We start from the raw sequence: 23,869 nt of genomic DNA, 5'->3' as shown, positions 1-23,869 counted from the left end.
GGAAATGAACAAGCAGTCTCCTATTACTGGTATGTAAAATGAAAAATAATTTTTTTACTAAAAATCATGAATAAAAAAGCAAATTTGAAACTGAAAGTGTTTTGTCTGGGATAACCAAATGCAGAGTTCTGCATCTATCTGGATCTAATGCTTCTTGCTGCACCAGCATGTACTTGACCAATTAGAATATGACAAAAAATCAAAATAATAAATAATAATAATGAAAAACAGTATATACAAAACATGAGTAGATTTTTTCCTTGTCTTCCTAATAAGCATTTACTCTACTTACTACACAAATGTGGTCAGATGAGGCCAATAATAAATGATTTTGAAAGTCAAGGTAAATGAGACACTAGGTGCTGGCTCATTGCCAGCTCATAATAACTTACATAAAATGGGCTTGAGTGCAATGAGTGTTTTGTCATGGAATTTTACTAGGATGAAAAAGTTTAAAATGAGATTCTGAATATTTAATATCATGCACATTTGTTTAGACTATTTAGTATTTAAGAGACTACTATATGTCCTTGATGGAAAATAACCTGTGATTATTAAAAAAAATGTTCATTATATCTTTGTGCAGATGCTGAGTCTTCTGAATGTGAAATGAGACAAGCTAACAGCTTCATAAAGCTGTTGATGTATTGCTGTTGCTTAATTAAGTATAATTCTTGATGGCTTTTAATGAAATTTGTTCAAAGGTCTATGTAAATTCTTTTTTTTTTCTCCTTAGAAAGGGTGTCTTGGCTGTCCTAGAATCTTCTCTGTAGACCAGGCTGGCCTGAAACTCACAGAGCACCACCTGCTCTGCCTTCTGAGTATTAAAGGCATATGCCACTACCACCTGGTTTCTATGCTAATTCTCTAACCACTCAAAGTGGCTTCCTACTTCCTTCTGCAGATTGGGAACGGAATTTGCTGTGCCTACAGATCACCGAGTCTGTTTCACTGGTACAAGTGAGTCCTATTGCAAATGCTTGATGAGGAGTCTTTGAAACAGGATTCATAGGTAAGTTTTTTTAAGGAAAAATTCTCAATAGGTTTTAATTGCAAATTTTCTCCTCTCTTACTTTAAAAAGTATACGTGTGCATGTGGAATTGTATTAGTGTCTTTGTTTTAAAGCTTTTGATGCTACTCTGGGAACCAGACATTTAACCTTTTCTTAAATAATGCTCGGATTATATCCATTTCATTACTTTGTGATTTATTATATTATGACAATGTAATATAATGTGTGGGGGAGAGGACTGTATATTAATTTACTTTGTGTTACTTTGTGTTTGCTCCTGAAGGTTCTACTGGAGTAAGGGTAGGGAAGTTATTCCTGCCTACAAGAAAGGTGACAAACCTAGCCACCTTCTTCCATTACTCAGAAAAATTACTGTTAACACATTTTTGGTTATATGCTACATCTGCCTGTTAAAATACCTTGTACCTCGTGGGCTGTGCATGTCATGGGCACCAAGGGGCAGGCTACCATTCACTTATCTCCTTTCTTTTATTGCATATGCTTCCCATGCCCCGGAAAATATGGGTATGTTATATCTGCTCTTCTATTAGTTTATTCCTTTATTTCTTTACTTCCAATTTAGCAGGAATGTTCTGGAAAAATGCACAGAAATATAATATTTAATTAACTTGTCTAAGTTAAAGGAGGAACTCTCTGTAAAATAAATGAATGTTTTGTCATAACTATTACGTGTTATGTTCTATAATGTGCTATATGGTATCATCACATACACATATTATAAGTTTGCATTTTTAGTGTCCATTTAAAAAATTGGCAGAAGACAAAGAATTAGTTTCTTTCAAATTTATACTTTCTTGTTTTTTTTTTCCACTCACTTTTTCTTTATTAGCCTTGAATTTTCTGTACATCTGGTTTTTGTTTTTGTTTTTCTCGCTCTGGAATTTTTTTTTCTAATGAGAAATTACTGCTATAGCTGTTATCACTGTGAAACTTGATGTGTGTACTTGAGATATTTATGTCCATTTTTCCATATTTTCATATACAATGAGAAGCTGTTGCTGTTTGTTAAATACTTAATTAACTAAGTTAAGAAAGCACAAGCCTTTATACTGCTTGCATCCCACAGAATTAGAAACAATACTCTCTTAAGTAATCAAATTTGGATTATGTTACTGTAGAATTTTTAGTAGAAAACTAACCATGTTCAGAGTGAATAACAGTGATGCTCCTGTCTCTGCTTCTCCAGTGCTAGATTCCCAGCTGCCACCCCTGACTTTTATATGGATGTTAAGGATGCTGTGAATGTTGACAATGCTGGTGATGCTGAGGAAGCTGAGATGCGGAGAATCCTGGGGATGCTGGAGATGCTGGGGATCCAGTTCAAGTCCTGCTTTTGTGGCAAGCAGTTTCCTGTCTGCATCGTCTTCCATGCCTCTGCTGTTACTTAAAGTCTTGGTGATCAGTTATATGGTATTGTGTTATAAGTCTTTTATTTTATGGCCACTTTATTGCATTTCTTCAGTATCAGGAATTGAACCCAGATCCTCATGAGTGCTAGGCAAGCACTTTACTGTTGAGCTACATTCTCATCCTTTATTATACTTTCTGTGTTAGTGTTTACGCAATTTCCAAAACAACCTCACCAGCAAAAATTTCGTGTTGCTCAGCCTCATCCACAATTGTACTGTTTTTCTTCATGCATGTCTTTCTTTCCTGCTGCTTTGTTTGGTGAATGATATAATGCACTCATATTTCAGATATTGTCTTCTTTGTTTAACCAATATATTGGGCCATAATTCATATACTATAAAACTTACCCATTTAAAATTTACAGTTCAATGGCTTTTAGTATATTCAGAGTTATACAGCCATCATCACAATAAATCTTATAACATATTTATCATTCCTAAAAGAAATCCCTGGCCCTAACTTGCCTTCTTTATTTTCTTGTACCAGACAATCAGGAATCTATTGCCTATGTCTATAGATTTGCAGATGATAGGCAGTTTATGCAATTAGAACCAAATTATCTTCAGCATTTTATTAATGTCTTCTTTTTGATTTTTTAGAACATTTTAAGGTTTATCCACTTTGAGGTATATATCTGTACTTTGTTTCTTTTATTGCATAATTTTCTTTATTCTACTCTATGGTTATACCTAACATTGTTCACCCATTTATCAAGTAAAGGGCATAGAAATGTCTCTAGCCTTTTACTTCTATTAATAATTATGCAATAAAAAACTTACAATTTTGTATAATCAATTATTTTTGTTTATATATGTACCTTGAAATTACTGTTCACGTGATAACACTGCAATTAGTCTGTTCATGAACCATCATAGGTTTGATAATCTTCACTATTTTGTGTTTATTATAAAGGTTGTCATTTCTGTATATCATCATAAATCATCTTGTCTATTTTTTCTTTTCTTTTTTTCTCTTTTCTTTTCTTTTCTTTTCTTTTCTTTTCTTTTCTTTCTTTTTTCTCCAAAACAGTCTCTCTACATAGCCTTGGCTATCCTTGAACTCACTCTGTAGACCATAATGTTTTCAAACTCATAGAGATCAGTCTGTCTCTACCACCCAAATGCTGGGATTGAAGGTATGTGCCACCACACCTGTTTTGTGTATATTTTGATTATCTACCTTAGCGTGTGCTTCATTGGTTTGTGTTTCTCTGATGACACATGACCTGGAGTATATTCTGTTTCTTAGACATCCACATCCTGGACAAGAGCATATGTGCTTCTTGAACATACATACCATTGGTGAAATGTCTGCTCGGATCCTTAGCTCATTTTCAATTACATCGTTTCTTCTCTTGTTATTAAATTTCAAGAACTTTTATATAGTCTCTATATGTAATCCTTTTATTGGTTATGAAATTTGCAAAGATTTTTCTCCAATGCTGTGGTCTGTCCTTTATAAAACATGTTTATTTTCAATCAAAGAATTATAATTGAGTATGTTTATGATAAAAAGTGGTATTACAGTACATGAATTTTATGTAGTAGTAAATCATGCTAATTAGCATATACATCACCTCAAATGCTTTTCTTTTTGTGGTGTCGGCTTTAAAAATTTACTTTTGGCAATTTGGAAATATATCATGCAACATTGCTAACTATATTCATCACTCTTTGAACTTTGCAATAGACTTTTAAAAACCCTTGAATCTTATATCTTCTGTCAAATTGATGCTTTATGCTTTTTAGAATTCAACTCCTCCACCTCCAAGTTTGAGTCTCTCTAACTTCGAACTTCTTTCCTCTCTCTGATGAAAGAAAAGTTTAATTGTGCTTGATACGACATACAGGTGAGAACAATGATGCTTGTGTTTGTACAAGATTATTTCACTTAAAATAATGTTCACCAATTTCTTTCATGTTTTACATGGCATGTGTTTATTTATTTGCTTGTTTGTTTATTTAGGTGTAAATGTGGATGATATGAAGGTCAGAAGACAATCTAAAGATTTTGTCCCCCCTTTCTACCTTATTTGAGACAGTGTCTCTTTATTGCTTGTTCCTATGTACTCCAGGCTGTGAGCTTTTGAGAATTCTCTTGTCTCCAGTTCCCATCTCTTTACAGACACAGTGAATATAGATACTCTGCTACATGTCTGACTTTTTGCATGTGTAGTCAGATGTTTCTGTTCTACCTGGTCCTGTAGCTGTTTATTCCCAAAGAAACACACATAGGCTTATGTTAATTATAAACTGTTTGGCCTATTAGCTCAGGATTTATTGTTTAATAGCGTTTACTACTTAAATTAACCCAAAATTCTTGTCTACATTTAGCCACAAGGCTTGGTACCTTTTCTCAGTAAGGCATTCTTTTTTTTTCTTGTTTTATCAATTTTTATTTGAGCAAGAATTGTAAAACAGTTCATGAAAGTATTCAGTACCCAGACAGATAATTGGATCTATAATAACAAATAGATAATCTAGATAATTCCCTTTCTCCAACCCATTTTATGTTTTCTTTTTTTTTAAATTTTTTTAATTTATTTTTTAAAATTTATTTANAGTCCCTGGGCATCCCTGTGAGAGAAGGGCTAAGGTTCTCACTTTCATCTTCAGGGTATATCCAGTAGCTATGAGAAAAGAGGTGGTCAAGATGCTTGCCCAGAAAAGCAACACCAAACAAATACTCTACACCCTCAGAACACACCTCTGCTCTTCATTATGTGTTAGTCTGGATTCACTTCCTGCTCTGTGATTTATGAAGCTGTCTCTTAAGGGTCCCTTGGGCCTGACTAGGACAGCCTGGGGAGCTGGCCAGAGCAACAGAAGTGTGAAAACTCAGAGCTCCCCTGTGCTCTGTCGTTTCTCCCACCTAAAGGTATCAAAGAAGTTGAGAGTAAAAGCCAGAGTGATCCTGGAGCGATCCACATGTTCAGCTCTTCATTTGGTAGAACTGAGACTCAGAAAGAGTTTATCCTGTAACTCTAGCAGATCTGGGAAGAACCCCAGACCCATGGATTCCGCCTGACTCTCAGAAGAGAGATTTTTCTGTTAACTGTGCCATGACTCAAACAGATTTCAAGAAAGGAATAACATGGCCAGTAAAAGTCTAGTTATGTGGTGTCAGATAAAAATTTTATATTTAAAATCTAATTCTCAGGTGTAAGGCAGTTCAAAAGTTTTATAATTCCAGTAAGGAAAATTTCATTATGTAAAATTGTATTTAAATATAATTAGCATAAAAGGGTTTAAAATATGTGCCTTTCTTTTACCCTAAATGAACATGATTACCTTCTTTACTGAACAATCTAGTATTTATCTTAGGTGAAGCAAATGAATTCATAAGATTTCTTCGTTGGTGTATACTCGGGTGGAGTACACGTTCACTTCGTCGGTGTATACTTGAGTGGAGTACACGTTCACTCTTTTATCCTCCAGCTCTGATAAGGGCATGGACAGTGAAGATGATTTGGATGTGCATTAGGATAATTTACATCCAAATCCAGTTGTTGTAAATCATCATAATTTGCTTATCAGCAAACTTTTCAGCCTGAGTTTCTATTTCTCCCTTATAAAGTTTGGTTGTGGTACACGACAGCCCAGAACTCTTTTAATTTTAACACTTTCAATTAAATTTATGTCTTAGAAGTCAGTCTGTGTTCAGAGAAAACTGGTCTTTTTACTATTCAGCTTCATTGGGAAGAAATAAGAGAATAATAGGATGAAAGAAAACAGGATAAATAACACTAAGGATGTTTAGGAAAGTCATAGGGAAACATATTATTTTATATGTCAACTTTAAAATACATTTCACGCCTTTAACCCCAGCACTCCGGAGGCAGAGGCAGGTGGATCTCTGTGAGTTCGAGACCAGCCTGGTCTACAGAGCTAGTTCCAGGACAGGCTCCAAGGCCACAGAGAAACCCTGTCTAAAAAAAATACATTTATAGCTTATATACACAGTTTTAATACAGTTATGCCCTCACAGTGGGATAATACACACACACTCATACAGAGGCACATACACCGTATAGACACAGAGCTATAGACTATCTAACAAAAACCCAGTGTCAGTCAAGAAAAACTTCCCTCCAAGCTGTTGATCAGGGTAGACTACAAGGTGCACACACACCTCGTAAACTGTTGCTGTTGTCCTTGGTTGCCTGCCAGCACATCAAGGTAAGATCTTATTGCTGAGGATACCTCATACTTCGGGCACAGGAGTTAGAGAAATCAAGCTGGGACTGATCTGGAAGTCTCCTGCCTGAGGGCTAGCTCATACAATTCTTGGAAGGTGCTATGGAAGCTGTCAAGTGAAAAAAGCTATCAACAGTGCTAGCCACCTCTAAAGATTGAGAACCTCAATCATTTCAAGACCTCAAAAATACACCTAGCAGCACAATAGTGGCACTTGCATCTTCAGTGCAACCAACAACTGTCTTTGTCTGCTCAACTGGAGGGAACTCCTGCCTGGTACGATCAACAAATTTACAAACTCATAGCTAAAATGACCATGGGCCCTAGGAAAAAAAAAAAAAAAACCCTAGAACTACTGTATAACCAACATGATACAGTTTCCAACTAACTCCAAAACATTTATTCTTATACTCATGAATAATCGCAATTCTCACCTTTCATCAAAAAAGCTTCTTGTTTGTGGAGGTTCAAAAGTGAGAGCCTATTTCCACCCTGACCAAAGGTCAGAGAGTTGAAACTTACCTCTAGTCCTTCAAGGTTATTGTGTTTCTACCTCAAACAAAGGTCCCACCTAGATTTAGGTCAGAGAGTTTTGCTTTCTCAAGGTTATTGTCAACAGGTGTGGCTAATATCCAGACCTTGTATTTCAGGTTTACAGACACAGATGTGTTTCTATCTCAAACAAAAATCTAAGGATCCAACTAAGGCTCCAGTTCCCTCAAGGAGATAACATTGCATACTACCCAGAGAGTGGTTCGCCTACGGAATGTCTTGGTCTAGGGTGTGAGCGTGACTAGTTTTGGTCTATCCAACAGAATGTTTAACTATGGATGTAGCCAGCAAACTTCAACTGGTCTGTTCATTTCCTTTATCATGTTAATGTAGTTTTTTTTTTTATCTTACTCCTACCTTTTGGGGTCAGGAGTATTTTAAGCAATTGGAAATTAAATGTGGGTAATTTCAGTATTCACTAGAACTCTCTACCAATAATATTCTATGTTTTCTGTCTTATTCTTTTTTTAATTTATTTATTTATTTATTAAAGATTTCTGTCTCTTCCCCACCTCCGCCTCCCCTTTCCCTCTCCCTCCTCCAATCAAGTCCCCCTCCCTCGTCAGCCCAAAGAGCAATCAGGGTTCCCTGCCCTGTGAAAAGTCCAAGGACCACCCACCTCCATCCAGGTCTAGTAAGGTGAGCATCCAAACTGCCTAGGCTCCCCACAAAGCCAATCTTGCTTCCTCTACATGTGGCTTATGACTGCATCCTTGCCTTTCCACTTCCCAGAATTCTCCTACTCTGGTTGCTCCACCTATACTTCCTGCCTGGCTATTGGCCAATCAGCATTTCATTAACAGGTACAAGTGACAAATTTTATAGTGTACAAAAGCATTATCCCAAAGCATACATGGGTATTGGGGTTTTAAACTCAGGACATCATGCGTACCTATGTGTGTGTGTGTGTGTGTGTGTGTGTGTGTGTGTCTACATATAACTCAGTTTACCCCCTGAGCTATCTTCTTTACCCATAAGACATTGTTACTACAAACACAGTTTGAAAAATACTATTATATGTTGTAGAATATTATTTTAAAATGTGTTATGCTTGTTTATGTTGTGGAACATTTGCTTTGATGATGCAAAGATATGTTGCATTCTTTTATGTCACATTTGTTTGACTCTGTGAAGCTGTGATTCTTTGTCTGGCTAAAAACACCTGATGGTCTAATAAAGAGATGAATGGCAGGAAAAAGGTTAGGTGGGGTTGGTAGTCATAGAAGATAACTAGAAAAATAAATATTGGGGAAAAAAGAAGGAGCAAGATAGAACAAGGAGAGGAGGACATCAGTGGCCAGCCAACCAACTACAAAGAAAGCCATAGCAAAAGAAGTAAAGAAAGGCATACAGAAATAGAGAAAGATAAAAAGCCCAGAGGCAAAAGATAGATGGAATAATTTAAGTTAAGAAAAACTGGCTAGAAGTAAGTCAAGCTAAGGCTGGGCATTTATAAGAAAAAAAATAAGACTCTGTGTGTGATACAGAGCTGGGTGATGGGCTCCCCAAATAACCAAATAGCAAAAGAGTAGAAAAATGTAAGCAACTACATTATAGTTGTTGGTTTAAAATCTATTTTATCAGATATTATTGTATCCACTTTGGCTTTAGTTTGGTTTGCTGATGTGTTTTATCTGTTTTCATAATTTCACTTTCAAATTATTTTTATTTGAAATTTAAAGCATAGCTCTTATATGCAACATAAATTTAGATATTATTTTTATTAAGTTGGTTAATTTCTAATCTTGAGTAGATTTTAATTCTTGAGTCATATGTGATATGAATGAATATGATTTTTAAAATATCACATAATGAGAAATATAAATATTTGATAGGTATACATAGCTCAGTAAGCTGGGGTATTCCAAAGATGTGTTGAACAGTTTTTGGACAACTGGATAACAACAAGCTACAGCCATCTAGGAAGAGGAATTGCCTCCATATATTGGCCTGTGGACATCTGTAGGACATTTTCTTGACTAATGACTGATTATAAGAGCTACAGTCCACTGTGTGCAGTGCCATACATGGGCCAAAGTGATCAAAGTATGGAAAAGAAACCACTAAGCAGATTTCCTTCATGATTAGTATTCCTGTTCCTGCTCGGGTTCCTACGCTGACTTACCTCAATGATGGATTCTGATGGAACGTCTAAGCCAAGCCTTTTCCAAAGTTGCTTTGAGCTTGTTGTTTATCACAGGAAGAGAAAACAGACTAGGGCAAAAGATATATAAAAGTATGTGTGAGTAAAATGTTTATTCAAAGTGTAAGTCAGGCTTATACATTTTGTTGTTGTAGAGATTGTTAAGTTTTGATGTGTTTTCTGATTCTACAACTTATCTTTAAGAAACTGTTTATGTAGAATATTGAAATATTTATAAAGAATATTTATTATCATCTGTAGAACTATCAAACATTCTTCCTTTTTAAACATTTGCCTACGTGACACCTTTCTCCACAGAATTAAACCAAGAAAATATCACAAAATACAGAATGAAGAAGCACACTTGAGAATTTACTTATAGATAAAATTCTGTCCTGAGCCTCGAGGCTGCTTTTGAACGTTTATAAAACTAATCACATTTTTTTTCACATTTAAAAAGAACTATAATTAGGACAAAGCAATCCAATGCCTATGGCAAGATAAGACAAAAGAAAAGAAAAGAGACAAAGCCATGGATGACTGCAATGCCTTCTATACCTATTATCTAAGATATTTGCTGAAAAGTTGGTCAACATCTTCAATTCTTTTCACAATATTGCGATTACTTCCATCAGCTTCTTATTTTGTTCATGATTTTTCTTCTTTTGCGTTTAATTTCTTAACACTTTTATTCTTTAAGTTCTTTCCTATGTTTAATAAAGAATATTCCAAATAAATGTCATTCTTTTCTTGGTTGTTGTTTTGACATAACTTTGACTTTTCCATTCATGGGGAAGAGGGCTATCTGACACTAGTATGCTTCTGGGATTCTAGTGGCCCTACTTTGAAAAGAACTGCCTCAAGCTAGGACAAATGGTCCCATACTTTGACGATTTAAACCTCCTCCAGACACTTACTTAATTTGAGCACATATTTCAGTGAGTGTACACTTCAGTTTACTTATTAAATAAACCTTTGTTTACAGCATGTACTCTGGATTACTTGGAAATGCATTGTTATATATATTTGGATAATGTCCTCTCATTTATTCAGCCATTTATCATATTTATTGATTATAAATTTTGAGTTGTTTGAAGTTCTGGAAATGCATGTATAGTGGCAGAGACAATCTGTCTTAATGGGAAAGATGTACAATGAAGAGCAGCATAGTTTCAATTATGCAGAGGTAGTAAACAACCCAATTAAACTTATTCAGGGACATACTATGTAGTAACTTGTTTTAAAGTTTATGGTTTTACAAGTGACTCTACTCGAACAAAGACTCTTTGAGTCAATAATTATACCTCCCAGAATATGTAACCGCTTTCTTGGGCACATCAACAATGCAAGAGACTCTGCTAATTTTTTTATAATTTTTAGTTTACCCAGAATGTGGGGCATAGACTTTGACAAGCAGGATTTCATGCATTTGAAGATAACAGAACCAAACTGGTCCCACCCAACTTTAAATGATATGAAAAACTAGGGGGCAGCACATAAATACATGTAATATTATCTAAGTCATACAGAAAACAAGTCACACAGTCAGAAACATCTTACTTGCTGTGAAGAAAGACAACAAAGGGTTCTGCTGAATAGGTAATGCATTGGGAAGAGTTGGACTTTTTTGTCTTTTAATTTTATTTTTTTAGATTGTTTTTATTGAGCTACATATTTTTCTCTGTTCCCCTCCTTTCCACCCCTTTCCTTTATACTCTCTCCCATGATGCCTAAACTCCCAATTTACTTAGTAGATCTTGCCTTTTTCTACTGCTCATTTAGATTAGACCTATGTGTGTCTCTCTTAGGGTCCTCATTATTGTCTAGGTTCTCTGGAGTTGTGAATTGTAGTCTGATTTTTCTTTTCTTTTTTTAATGATTTTTATTGAGCTCTATATTTTTCTCTTCTTCTTTCCCTGTCTCTCCCCTTCCCGTCTACCCTCTTCCAAGATTCCAATGCTCTCAATTTACTGAGGAGATCTTGTCTTTTTTTACTTCCCATGTAGAATAGATCCATGTATGTTTCTCTTAGAGTCCTCATTGTTGTCTAGGTTCTCTGGGATCATGATTAGTAGCCTGGTATTCTTTGCTTTATGTTTAAAAACAACTTATGAGTGAGTACATATGAAAATTGTTTTTCTAGGTCTGGGTTACCTCCTCACTCAGAGTGATGTTTTCTAGCTGCATTCATTTGCCTGCAAATCTCAAGATGTCATTATTTTTTCGGCTGTGTAGTACTCCATTGTGTAAATATACTACATTTTCTCTTATGTATGGATGGAATATTCTATAGATGTCTGTTATGTCCATTTGAGTCATAACATCTGTTAGTTCCCTTATTTCTCCGTTAATTTTTTGTCTGAATGACCTGTCCAATGGTGAGAGTGGTCTTTTTTTTTAAGTTCAATATGATTTTATTTAAAAATCTGCAAAGCTGAAGGAGGGATCCAAGTTCTTGTTAAAAGAAAGCAATTTTCACAGTTTTTTTTTTTTCCAAGACAGGGTTTCTCTGTAGATTTTAAGAGTCTGTCCTGGGACTTGCTCTGTAGACTGGCCTAAAACTCACAGAGATCCACCTGCCTCTGCCTCCCAAGTGCTGGGATTAAAGGCGTGCGCTACCACCGCCCAGCAATTTCCCAGTTTTTATTCAGCCTTTAGCTTTGCTGAGTGGTAACAGAAAAGAAATTTTCTGTTCAAGATCCTTGCTTCAGCATGCTGAGCCAGGCTCCTGGCATCCTGTGGCAAAGCCACCTGCCCCCGGTCTGAGGTTCATGGCCAGCCTCTGGCATTAGGAGGCCTGCTCTCTTCCAGGGATTACAACACAGTTGTCTTGCCACTGCTTTCTGCACAGGGCCCTGGGGATCCTGTATTTTACCATTGGAAAAGTGTGAAAGGTTCCTTAACTCATTCTCTGCACTGAACCCGCCTCCCCCAGGTCTTGAGGACGATGAGCATAAACCACTCGGAATGTGTGAGACACCCTGTGCTTACAGAGCGATTCACATGTGAAAAAAGTAGGTCAAGAAACATGCCTTAGTATTTCAAATGTGACCCTAAAGAAAAATAACACAAGATGCACAGCACGAGCTCACATGTGTACTGTAAACTACTGCCGATTGCTACTGGCGGGCCAGAGGTGGAAGACAGCAAGCACACTGCCATATTGGTCCGTCCACAGGGCACATCACGTTTTCAATGGCGCTACTGAATTTAGCCGAGGGAAATAAAGGTCTACGAACGAACATCCATGTTACTCTAAATGGTGAGGTAGATTCTTTTTCTAGCATGGTAAAGTGAAGATAACAGAAAGTCCAAATGATAGTTGATCTTCTTTTTGAAACTTCAGGCTATAGTCACGGTCACAAACAATTCTTATGGAATGCGAGGCCACGAGGCTGGAGGTTATGTGGAGATACCCTATTTACTTGAGATACTACTTGAGGAGTCAATAATCAGTCTCGGTTCAATCAGTTCTTTCCGGAGCACAGTGATCCGCCTCTCCTGTGTCACGCCATACTCCACCACCTTGGTTCCGTTTTCATTGCGATAGACCAAATCAAACTTTCCAGATTCTTTCACAGCTGGTAAGGATGAGAGGACTTCTATTTCCATTTGCTGGGTCTCTGGGTCGTGGCTTAGAATTTTTCCTTCCTTGTAGTCAGAGACATCTGGAGAGTAGTCCCACGTGAGCTCGCCGACTAGAGGGGCAGCTGCCAACAGTGGCAACAGATTATAGTCCTTCTTATGTGTCTCTACAGGATACTGGATCACGGTGGATGAATTTGTTAGGATGTCATTTAACTGCTTCTGCTTCTGACTCTCAGAACTTCTATTTAAGATGCAGGAGACAGCATGCCCTCGGCCCCGTATACCCCGGCCTCTCAGTCCCTTCCCAAAGAAGTCCTCTCCTCGTCCCCAGCCTCTTCCCAAACTGGTGGGGACGGGTACACTGGAAGGAGGACCAGAAGCTTGTCTGCCTCTGCTTGAGTCAGAAGGCTTCCATCCCGTGACTCCCGGCATCTGCAACGTGAGCCCTGGACACCCTTGCCCTGCAAAGAGGCCAGCTGTCTTTAAGAAGTCTGAGGCGCCCTCAGAGATGTTCTTGGACACCACAAACTGGTCTTCCGACTCTGAACTCGAGTCTGAACTGGATGACGAGGTTCTGGTGGCCTTGCTCTTGCCAGAGCTTAAGGGAAAGCTGGCCTTTGAGGCCTGTCTGCTGGCAGCTGCAGTTTTGTCCATCTTTCAAGAGCTCAGCTGTGAGTTTCTCTGAAAAGGTCAGCCCCTGCACTGTGACGCTGCAGTGACCATCGCTGACCGACTTTGGAGAGGAATCCGAGTCTGACAGGTAGCCTGGGCTCCCTTTTGGCCCTGCGCTGCTTTTCCTCCGGGTTTTAGTGATGCTGCTTCTGGGGGAGCCTTTGGGGGAGCCCTTGGGCGGGCCACAGATCCACTCCTTGGGCGCCTGTGTTTTGGGAGACTTGGCGGCCTTGGTCTGCTTCTTAGGTTCACATTTCTCCTTTCTTTTTGGCGACTTCTTTCTGGCCTCTTCCTCCTCCTCTTCCGGGGTGCCCGTCACTTGGCTTTTTCTCTTGCTTTTCCTCCCCACTTCATCCTGAACAGGGTTTGTCTCCAGGTCCAAGGCCTTGTCACTGTGGCTGCTGTCCTCTTGCTTTTTCCACTGCTTCTTTGAGCACTTGTAACCCAGGTCCGTTTCTTCATCCTCCACCAACTTCAAAGTCCGCTTCTTTGCTTTTCTGAGTGGAAAGTGGGAGTCACCCCCATTGCTTACTATGAGACTCTCAGGGAGTCCTCCATCTTTTAACTTAACCCGGAGGAAGCCGTTGTCTCTCACCAGGTGCACGTTACCCGCCAGGTAGAGGCCCAGGAACGCCCTGGAACTGAAGCCGAAGCGTTGGGGGGGGATGAGACTGATGAGATCCGTGACAACTCGGTATCTGTTCAGGTCCACCAGAAGCCAGAAGACCGTGCAGTGCTGCGTGGCTGGCATCGGATAGTCAAACTGAAGCCGTACCCTAACCGTCTCGGAGGCTGCCATCTTGCTCATCGAGAGTGAAGTCTTGAAGTCTCCCACTATTAGTGTATGGGGTTTAATGTGTGATTTAAGTTTTAGAAGTGTTTCTTTTACATATGAGGGTGCCCTTGTATTTGGGGCATTGATGTTCAGTACTGAGATTTCCTCTTGATGGATTTTTTTTTCTGTGACTACTATGAAACGTCCTCCTTTGTCTCTTTTGATTGATTTTAGTTTGAAGTCTATATTGTTAGACATTAAAATAGCCACATCAGCTTGTTTCTTAGGTGAGGGAACCAGAATAGGAGAACTGTGGAAAGAGAAAAGGCTCAGTCTGCAGTTGTCACCCAATGCACAAGGAAGCAAAATGAGAATACTTCGCTAATAAATTTACCAAGCCACGTGGCTAACACTGACAAAAATTATGGGCTAATTTAATATGTAAAATTAATTAATAATCCTGAGCTAATAGGCTAAACAGTTTATGATTAATGTAGGTTCATGTGTGTTTTTTTGGAACTAAATGGCTACAGGACCCGGAGGGACAGAAACCTCTTTTGATATGCTGTTTAGAGATTCTTTGTTGATGATTTTTTTCTAGATAATCTACCTATTGAAGATAGTGGAATATTGAAGACACTATTATTTTATCTTAGCCTGCTTGACTCTTTATTTTCAGTATTTTAAAAAACATCTTATTGGGTACAATAATTTCTGGTGCACATATATACAGTATTTTTATCTTCATGATTATTTTTGTAGTAATGTATAGTAACCTTTATCTCTTTTTGACTAATTTTACTAATGTTTGCCTCATCCAAACACTAAAAGTGGTGCTCAAATACAAAAAAAAAGAAAAAAAGAAAAAAAAGAAACACATCTCAACCTCAAAGACAGACATTGCCTCAGAGTAAAGGGTTAGAAAAAATTTCCAATCAAATGGAACTAAGAAACAAGCTGGTGTTGCTATCCCAGACATAATAGACATATATGGAATGTTGGGACCAATTGAGTCCCAGCCTTCAGCTGCTCTTCCCTGTCTAGAGCCTTTTAATTGAAGTTACTAAAAGCTGTGCTTTGCCTACAGGATCAGAGGATGGAATTTTCACCTGTTGGCCATTGACTGAAGGGTATTTAAGCCTCCATGGTGCTATTAAAGAAGGGCTTTTGTATCAGCGATTAGAGGTCCTTGTGTTGGTCTGTCTCTGCATGCATTTCCTCAACCTTCAGCCCCTTGCCCGAAGTTCGTGAACTGGGTTCTAGTGCATAGAGCGCAGACGGGGTGGGGTTGCACGGCAATGGAACATTCCACTCAAACATAAAATAATATGCCTTCTTCTCAGCACTTCATGGAACCTTCTCAAAATTGACCACATACTAGGTAACAAAGCAAACCTCAACAGATACAAAAGAATTGGAATAACCCCATATATCTTTATTGGATCACCATGGCTTAAAATTAGAATTCAACAGCAACACAAATTCCAGAAAATCTACAAAGACATGGAAAATAAACAATGCTCACCTGAAGCATCAATGGGTCCAGGAAGAAATTAAAGACTTCCTAAAATTCAATGAAAATGACCACGCAACATGCCCAAATTCATATTGCTAGAGCAGTAAGACACCAAAAGGAGATCAAGTGGATACAAATCAGAAAAGAAGTCAACTCTCACTATTTGCTGATGATATGATAGTTTACAAAACCAATCCCAAAAAAATCTATCAAGGAATGTCTACACCTCATAAACACTGTCAGTAATGTACCAGAATAGAAGATTAGCTAAAAAAAAAAAAAATCAGTAGCCCTCCTTTACAGAGATGAAAAATGGGCTGAGAAAAAAGTCAGAGAAACATCACCCTTCACAATAGCCACAACGTAAAGCCAACCACACTGAACCTCATAGAGGAGAAAGTGGGAAGTACATTTGAAGGCATTGGCACAGAAGACCACTTCGAAAATATAACCCCAGCAACACAGACACTGAGAAAAACAATGAATAAATGGGACCTACTGAAACTGAGAAGTTTCTGTAATGCAAAGGACATGATCAACAAGACAAAATGACAGCCTACAGAATGGGAAAAGATCTTCACCAACCCCATATCGGACAGAGTGCTGATCTCTAAAATATACAAAAACTCCACAAATTGGTCACCAAATGAACAAATAATCCAGTAAAAAATAATAGGGTACAGACCTAAACAGAGAACTCTCAACAGAAGAATCTAAAATGGCTGAAAGACACTTAAGGAAATGTTCAACATCCTTAGCCATCAGAGAAATGCAAATCAAAACTTGTCTGAGATTCAATTTTACACTGGTAAGAATGGCCAAGATCAAAAACACTTATGACAACTTATGCTGGAGAGGATGTGGGGTAAAGGGAAAACTCCTGCATTGCTGGTGGGAGTGCAAGTTTATACAGCCCCTTTGGATATCAGTGTGGCAATTTCTCAGAAAATTAGGAAACAACCTTCCTCAAGACCCAGTAATACCACTTTTGGTTATATATTCAAAGGATATAATCAAATGATATCATATCTCAATGACATGTGCTCAACTATGTTCATAGTAGCATTATTTGTCATAGCCAGAACCTGGAAACAACATCAATACCCCTTGATTGAAGTATGGATAAGGAAAATGTGGCATGTTTACACAATGGAATAGTACATAGCAGAAAAAAATGACGTCTTGAAATTAACAGGCAATGGATGGATCTAGAAAACATCATATTGAGTGAGGTAACCCAGACCCAAAAAGACAAACATCATATATACTCACTGATGATATGTGGTTTTAGACATAAAGCAAAGAAAACCAGTCCACAATTTCACAATCCCAGAGAACCTAGACAATAATAAGGACCCTAAGAGAGACATACAGTGATCTAATCTACATAGGAAGTATAAAAAGACAAGATCTCCTGAGTAAATTAGGAGCATAAGGACCATGGAAAGGGGTAGCGGGGGGAGAGGGAGAAAGGAAGGGAGGGAAGTAGAGAAGAATGGATAGCTCAATAAAATCAATAAAATGTTAAAAACATAAATCTCAGTTCCCTCTTCTACACCATAGGATCTCAAGGTTTATACTTACGATCTTGCTCCATGGGTCTTGGAAATGGAGTGTTTCTTGTTATTTTTTTCTTTATAATTTTCTAAATGTAGTCTTCTGTCAACCTTTACTTCCATCTCCAGCATTTTGCTTTCTATCTGTCTACTGGAGATACTTTCTAAAGCGTTTTTATTTGATTAGCTGAACTTTTAAACCCCAACATGAGTTTCTCCTCTGTGTTTACGATTTGTGCTTTTTTTCTTTATGTCCCAAGGTGTTTTTTCCCATTCAACTGCTTGTTTGCTTTCTCTGAAATCACTGATTTTTTAGAAGAAGATTTTGGATTTAGGAATTGAGCAAGCTTTCTTGCAGATGTCATGTAGCATTTTCTTTTTATCTTTCTTGTTTTTCTGTGTTATACTATGTGCATCTGTTGTTTTGGATACATTTTCCTATATTATTTTTGGCTATTCCTAGTGTACATACTATTCTTGTTGACTCATTCATGAAAGAAAAAGCACAAGGAGAGAGAGAGAGAGAGAGAGAGAGAGAGAGAGAGAGAGAGAGAGAGAACGACTAAGTGTTGGAGCAGCTTGTTTCTGGGTTTTCTAAAATTGGAGTCTTCCAGGTGGAGGTGGGGAAGGAAAGTTGAAACTGGTGTCTTGTGTTTCTATATAAAGTGTTGCTGAAGCAAGGCCAGTGAAGTGCCAGATGTTCTTGGAGCTTTCTTCCTCCCAGAAGCTGTCTTCTTATTGTTATTGTATCAGGATACTTTACTGGCCACACTTAACTTTGCAGTCTGTGGATAGGGTAGGCTGTCTTACACACTCAAGACCTATCATCTTGTATATTCTGGGGTGGCTAATATTGTAGTCTGTAGTCTCCCCTGAATGTATTTGGAATAGGAGAAGCAGCAAATACAACATTGAGGCTGTCTCATTCTTTAATGACCTAATTAACTTAAAATCTTGCTGTAGGAACGAGATCATGGAAGACAATTCTGCTGGAAAAGAATTCTGTTTCCAGGAATTTTCCCTTTCATGCTTTGTAAATACTCATTCATGATTCCTATGTTAGATTGCTTTAATACCCATAGATGTGACTAGTCTGCACAGAAGTGACTAACTTCTGTAGCGAGCTGCCTGGTGTCACACCTGATGGAGATGTATAATCAACTCCTGAGATGGCTAAGGCCTGACCTATGCTATGATCACGCAATGATCAGCTGCCTGCATATGCGTGAACCTATGGGCAGTGCCCACCTGGCAATTCGGGGTTGGCAGCCCATGCCTACTTAAGGGCTGGGAGAGGTTTGCCCGGGGAGAGAGGAGAGAGAGGAGAGAGAGAGAAAGAGAAAGAGAAGGAGAAGGAGAAGGAGAAGGAGAAGGAGAAGGAGAAGGAGATAGATTGCTGTGAATAAAGTCCTGAAAACTGCTGCAAGAAGAGCTCCTGGTGTTGCGTTTTTCCTTGCTGGTTGAGGGTGGACGCGACAAACTTCATTTATTTATTTATCTATTCATTTGTTCATTTATTAGTTTTAGAACAAGAGTCATTTTAGCCAAGGGCTGTAAAATACTGCAACGACCTCAGCTGCTTTGTGTTATAACTTGGAGGAAAGACCATTACCTGAATTTGGATATTAAAATAGTCTTTACAATTTGTCTTGTGATTTAATTTGCTCTATTTATTCAAATTCTTTGTGTCCTGATGTTTGAGTTTATTCAATTAAAATATCATTCCTTTCATTGCATGTGATTAACGATGCTAAATAATTAATAAATAGTAAGTAAATTAATTCATATTAGGAACCGAGGGCAGTCTCTTGTATGTAGAAAACGCTCATTAAATATTAAGTATTATTCTTCTTATTTTAAATACATTGGGTCCCTCAAAACTTATGGTCCATTGTTTTATTAAAAAATCACACTCTTGTTTTAGTCAAAAGGATTATTTGTACAATCAACATTTCATTTTCTTCACCTTTTTGCTTTTCTTATAACCTTTACTAGAGGTCCATGTCAACAAATTGTTATGTACCTTTTTAATGAATTTGTCCTTTCAAAAGTCAGGAGAACATAAAATCTATCCCAGAGTTCCTTAAACTTTAAGGTACACAATCATTTGAAAATCTTTTTAAAAGGTGGTTTTCAATTTGTTTTTTTTTTTTTTTTTTTTTTTTTAAAAAAGCAAAAACTTTGGGTTTCAGTTTGGAAATTTCAGTACACAGTCCTCAACTTCATTACTGTTGGACTTGTCATGAGTCAGAGCATATGAAGGAAATGATGGGGCCATGGAAGCAGAAGGAGAGCTGAGAAGTTCCCTTCCGGGTCACCTGCTATGTCCTCTCTCTCAGCCCCTCTCACAGTAATCTCACCATCACCCACTAGTATGAGCGTGTGTGTGTGAAAACTAATGCACTGCTTCAGCCACAGCCTTCAGGGTCCTGTCACTTCCATGAAGCCTTTGGCTACCAACATGGTAACCAAGCTCCTAGAACACGAGGGAATGAAGCCTGAGAGTGAATTGCTAGCAAGCATAAAGATGGCCACTGCTGGTACTAGACCTACATCTTGTGCAACACGGCTTTGCCCGTTCTCCCTATGACTAATAAAAACTCACTCCTTTTTCCCAAACATTTATACACAATATGTTTATGAAGAGCAGCTCGTGGGCAGCTGTTGTATGGCCACCTATGACTCCACTGGTGAGCGGAATACAAGGAAAATGATATTAATTAAATAATCACAAAAATTCAAAGGAATCTTAATCATAAAATTTGGGTGTCCATAGAGGACATTGTTTACACCTGCTTCTCTACTCTTGTGTTCTTCCCGTCACACTGCTGCAATCTGGGTGCTGTTGTTACAGAGCTCACTTCCACTGTGGAGGTTAGATGGCGAGCATCTTTCCAAGTAGCTTTGGTTTCTGTGTAGGCTCCCACTCTCTGTTCTTACAGTGAAGTGTTTCTTCCTGCTGATGACAATGTCTAGATTTACCCAATGTTCCTCTAGGATGTGACCCCGTGGAGACAACTGTATAGAGACCATGAGCTTCTGTCTCCTCGTTCAAACTATTGTTTAAGTTACATGTTTTGAAGGAGGAAAAGGCTTTAAAAGAAGTAAGTTACTGTTTTTAATATTGTATAAGAAAACTTTGAATGACACACATGATAATATAAAAATATCTAATGCTTATTTTTTTAAAACAACGATATGACTTCCCAAATGTAGCAGTTCTGATTTCATAACGACATTCTATCTCAAACTAGCTTTTTATGCGTCCAAAATGATAGCAGTCAGTTAATTTTGTAAATACAACATTTAGAAACAACAACAAAAAATAATGGCAAAATTACTTGTGCCTAATTTGTAGTAAATTGTAAATCACTAATTAAGCTGGCACATGCCATCTCTATTGTGCCATTCTTTACATAGTTCCATATCATTTAGAAAAGATTTGATGCACAATTATGGAAGTTGGCATGGTGGAGCAAGGTTTGTGATTACCATATACCATTTCAGATGGTTAGCATATAACATTTCAATGGAAATATTAACTTTTTAACCTAGTCTGTGGCAACCACATAAGCCATTTGGACCAGTTTTAAATGGTTGTGAAACCATAGCAATCTTCAGCTTCAGATGAAAGTTGTTTGCCATTAATGTGAAGGCAAAGTGGCGCCTCTTTGATAGTCAGCAGCTGCAGCTCAACTTCAACAGACTTTACTATGGGTTTAATGTCTGCGTTATGCATACTGCAGTCTTGTAGGCAAGTACATACATAAGCTATCATAAATTAATTTTATGCAAGTAATAATTTATACGTAACAAAACCCACAAACTTCATGTGGGCATTTTAAAACTTCATACTACTTGTAGCCACTAGGCAAGCGAAGGTAATTGCAAATCAGTCAGACTTAAATTTTTATATAAATGTTTGTTCATATACATAATGATCATTATATTAAACTCAGTTAAGAGAGATATGCATTTTGTAAAAATTTACAGCAAAAGTAAAATGCACTAACATCTATCACTGGGCACTTGGGTGTATTCTGACCTTTGCCATCTAGGGATATAGTTTTAGATATTGACTCATTGCTCATTCAAATGAGAAGTAGATTTAGTGTTATCTCACGTTCAATCTTCCTTTACATTTTTATAATTCTATTGAGTTTTCCATTGCTTTAATGGTCTGTATTTGCAAAAAAAGAATCATGATATTTCCAAGACTATTTTCTGCCTCCTAATGTTTATCTTGTAATCATACTAGGAGGTTTTTGTCTTGTCTGCTTGACAAGTCTCTTCATGTTTGCTTAAGGATTAAGCTAGGTTGTGGGGAACTCTTCAAATTGTTTCTTATGCAAAAATTAAAATCTCTTAAAAAACGCTCTTGCAAATCTACAAGGTAGTGTAGGCAAATTGTTCTCTTGAAGAAAGCATTCTCATTAGCATGTCAGAGACTCACACAGAGTCCAAAAAATGGGGAAATCTTCCTCTATCTTTCCTGCTGAGAATCTTTTGTTTTGGTGCTTTGTAGTCTCAGAACCTCTTCTCAGTCTAAGTAATAATTACCTTTTTATATTTTTCATTTTTAGTTTTTTCAGAAGATGAAACAATGATAGAACTGGACAGAGAAAAGAAAGGAAAGGATTAATAGGGAAAAGGGAATATTGGCTTGTTTCATGCAAGTTAAAGTGTACTCTAATTTAAGCAATATGCTTCTGTGTAATTAAGCGCCTTTCCATTAGACCTTGTCATCTGAATTCTTGCCAGTAGGTTCTGATTGTGGGTTTTAGAACACACAGCTCAACAAATGCATGTGGTTTTTTCTTTTTCTTTTTATCCCTCTAAGAACTTTGATGATGCTTGTTTCTTTTTCAGGTATTCATCTGAAATCCTAAAACTAACACTCCTTTGAGAGGCTGAATATCTTGTTTTTTCTTTTTTTCCTTTCTTTTTTTTCCCCCCAGGTTCATAATTTATTGTACAAATTGAGTATCACATGATGAGCTGACATCAGCTTCTTCAGGCATGGAACTTAACAGATGAGGTCAGACATTGAAAGACCCACTTATGATGCTTTCACAGCTGGAGTTTTTTTAGGCCTTAACTTGAAGTATAGGACCAACAAAGCAATGCCTCCATATGTGGCCAGAACACAATTCATTCTACTTGTGAGAGTATAAGAGTTGAAATATTTTTTAATACCAGTGAACTGGAACTGGGCATCACTTTCAGGACCAGCCATGACTTCAATCTTCGCCCAAATCACAAATTCCGCAGCTGATGTCCTTCAACAAACCCAGCCACTAGCACGGCCCGACCGGAAGACCTGTTTTTTTCCTTTCTACCTTCCTCTTCTTTGACTTTGATTTATTGTTACTATTAGTTTTTTTTTTTTCCTTTTTTAGTTTTGTTTTGAGACAGTGTCTTGTGTAGCTCAGGCTGAATTTAAACTTACTGCATAGTATTGGGAATGAATCTGTACTCTTGGTCTTCTCTCTTCTTCCTCCCAAGTGCTGGGGTTATGGGTTTTCATCACTGTGCTCAATTCACAATTCTTTTTTTTATGAACTGTAAAATGTTAATAATTTTCGCTGGCATATTAAAATAACAGACTTCATTATAATTATACTTTGCTCATATTTGATCTCTTACTACCCAGCTCCCACACTGGTCTTTTTCTTCAAGTAGTTTTCCTGTTGGTCACATATGCACAATTTGTGTTTAAATTTGCATAGAAAAGGAAACATGTTTTGTTTTCTTAGATCCCATTACCTTCTCTTTTTTTTTTAAAGATTTTATTTATTTATTAAGTATACAACATTCTGCCTCCATGTATGCCTGCACGCCAGAGGAGGGTGCCAGATCTCATTACAGATGGTTGTCAGCCACCATGTGGTTGCTGGGAATCGAACTCAGGACCTCTGGAAGAGCAGCCAGTGCTCTTAACCACTGAGCCATCTCTCCAGCCTCCCCATTACCGTCTCTCATTAGCTTCTTTAAACCACTTCCCCTCTGCCGTCTACTTTCCAAGTGTGTGTGTGTGTGTGTGTGTGTGTGTGTGTGTGTGTAAGATATTATATCTATAAGAGAGTCCTGGAGACAGTGTTGGTGTCACTGTTACTGGTGACACTCATGCTGGAGATACAGGCAGTTGTGAGCTGCCGGATAGGGTTTCTGGGAACTGAACTCGAGTCCTGGGTGACAGTAATACATGCTTTTCATCACTGAGCCACTCTCTATACTGGCTTACTTTACGTAACACAATGATCTCGTGGTGCATACATTTCTTTCAAGCAACATCAATCATACTTTATTACTAAATAAAACACCATTGTGTATCTATGCCACATGTCCATCCATTTATTTGTGGCATCTAAGCTGGTTCTATACCTTAGTTATTAGGAATAGTACCGAAAATTAACATGGATGTGCA

General features: G+C 37.7%; 2 protein-coding genes across 2 annotated transcripts; both read right to left on the bottom strand.

Moving 5' to 3' along the window:
* Positions 1 to 12,752: 12,752 nt before the first annotated feature.
* On the bottom strand, positions 12,753 to 14,403 carry LOC126505601 (coilin-like). The gene is given in 2 exon segments (XM_050148725.1): positions 12,753 to 13,572; positions 13,574 to 14,403. Coding segments are annotated over 2 exon segments (1,650 nt in total).
* A 7,993-nt stretch (positions 14,404 to 22,396) lies between these two features.
* Positions 22,397 to 22,757, bottom strand: LOC126505615 (ATP synthase membrane subunit K, mitochondrial-like). Its single transcript, XM_050148744.1, has one exon. The coding sequence runs from the start codon at positions 22,676 to 22,678 to the stop codon at positions 22,502 to 22,504; it is 177 nt and encodes a 58-aa protein (XP_050004701.1). The 5' UTR covers positions 22,679 to 22,757; the 3' UTR covers positions 22,397 to 22,501.
* Between the last annotated feature and the right edge of the window lie 1,112 nt (positions 22,758 to 23,869).

Source organism: Alexandromys fortis, unplaced genomic scaffold (assembly GCF_014885135.2).
Source record: "Alexandromys fortis isolate MF-2015 unplaced genomic scaffold, M_Fortis_MF-2015_v1.1 scaffold_4, whole genome shotgun sequence".
Classification (NCBI taxonomy): domain Eukaryota; kingdom Metazoa; phylum Chordata; class Mammalia; order Rodentia; family Cricetidae; genus Alexandromys; species Alexandromys fortis.
Note: the sequence above shows the minus strand (reverse complement) of the source record. Positions and strands in the feature narration are given on the sequence as shown.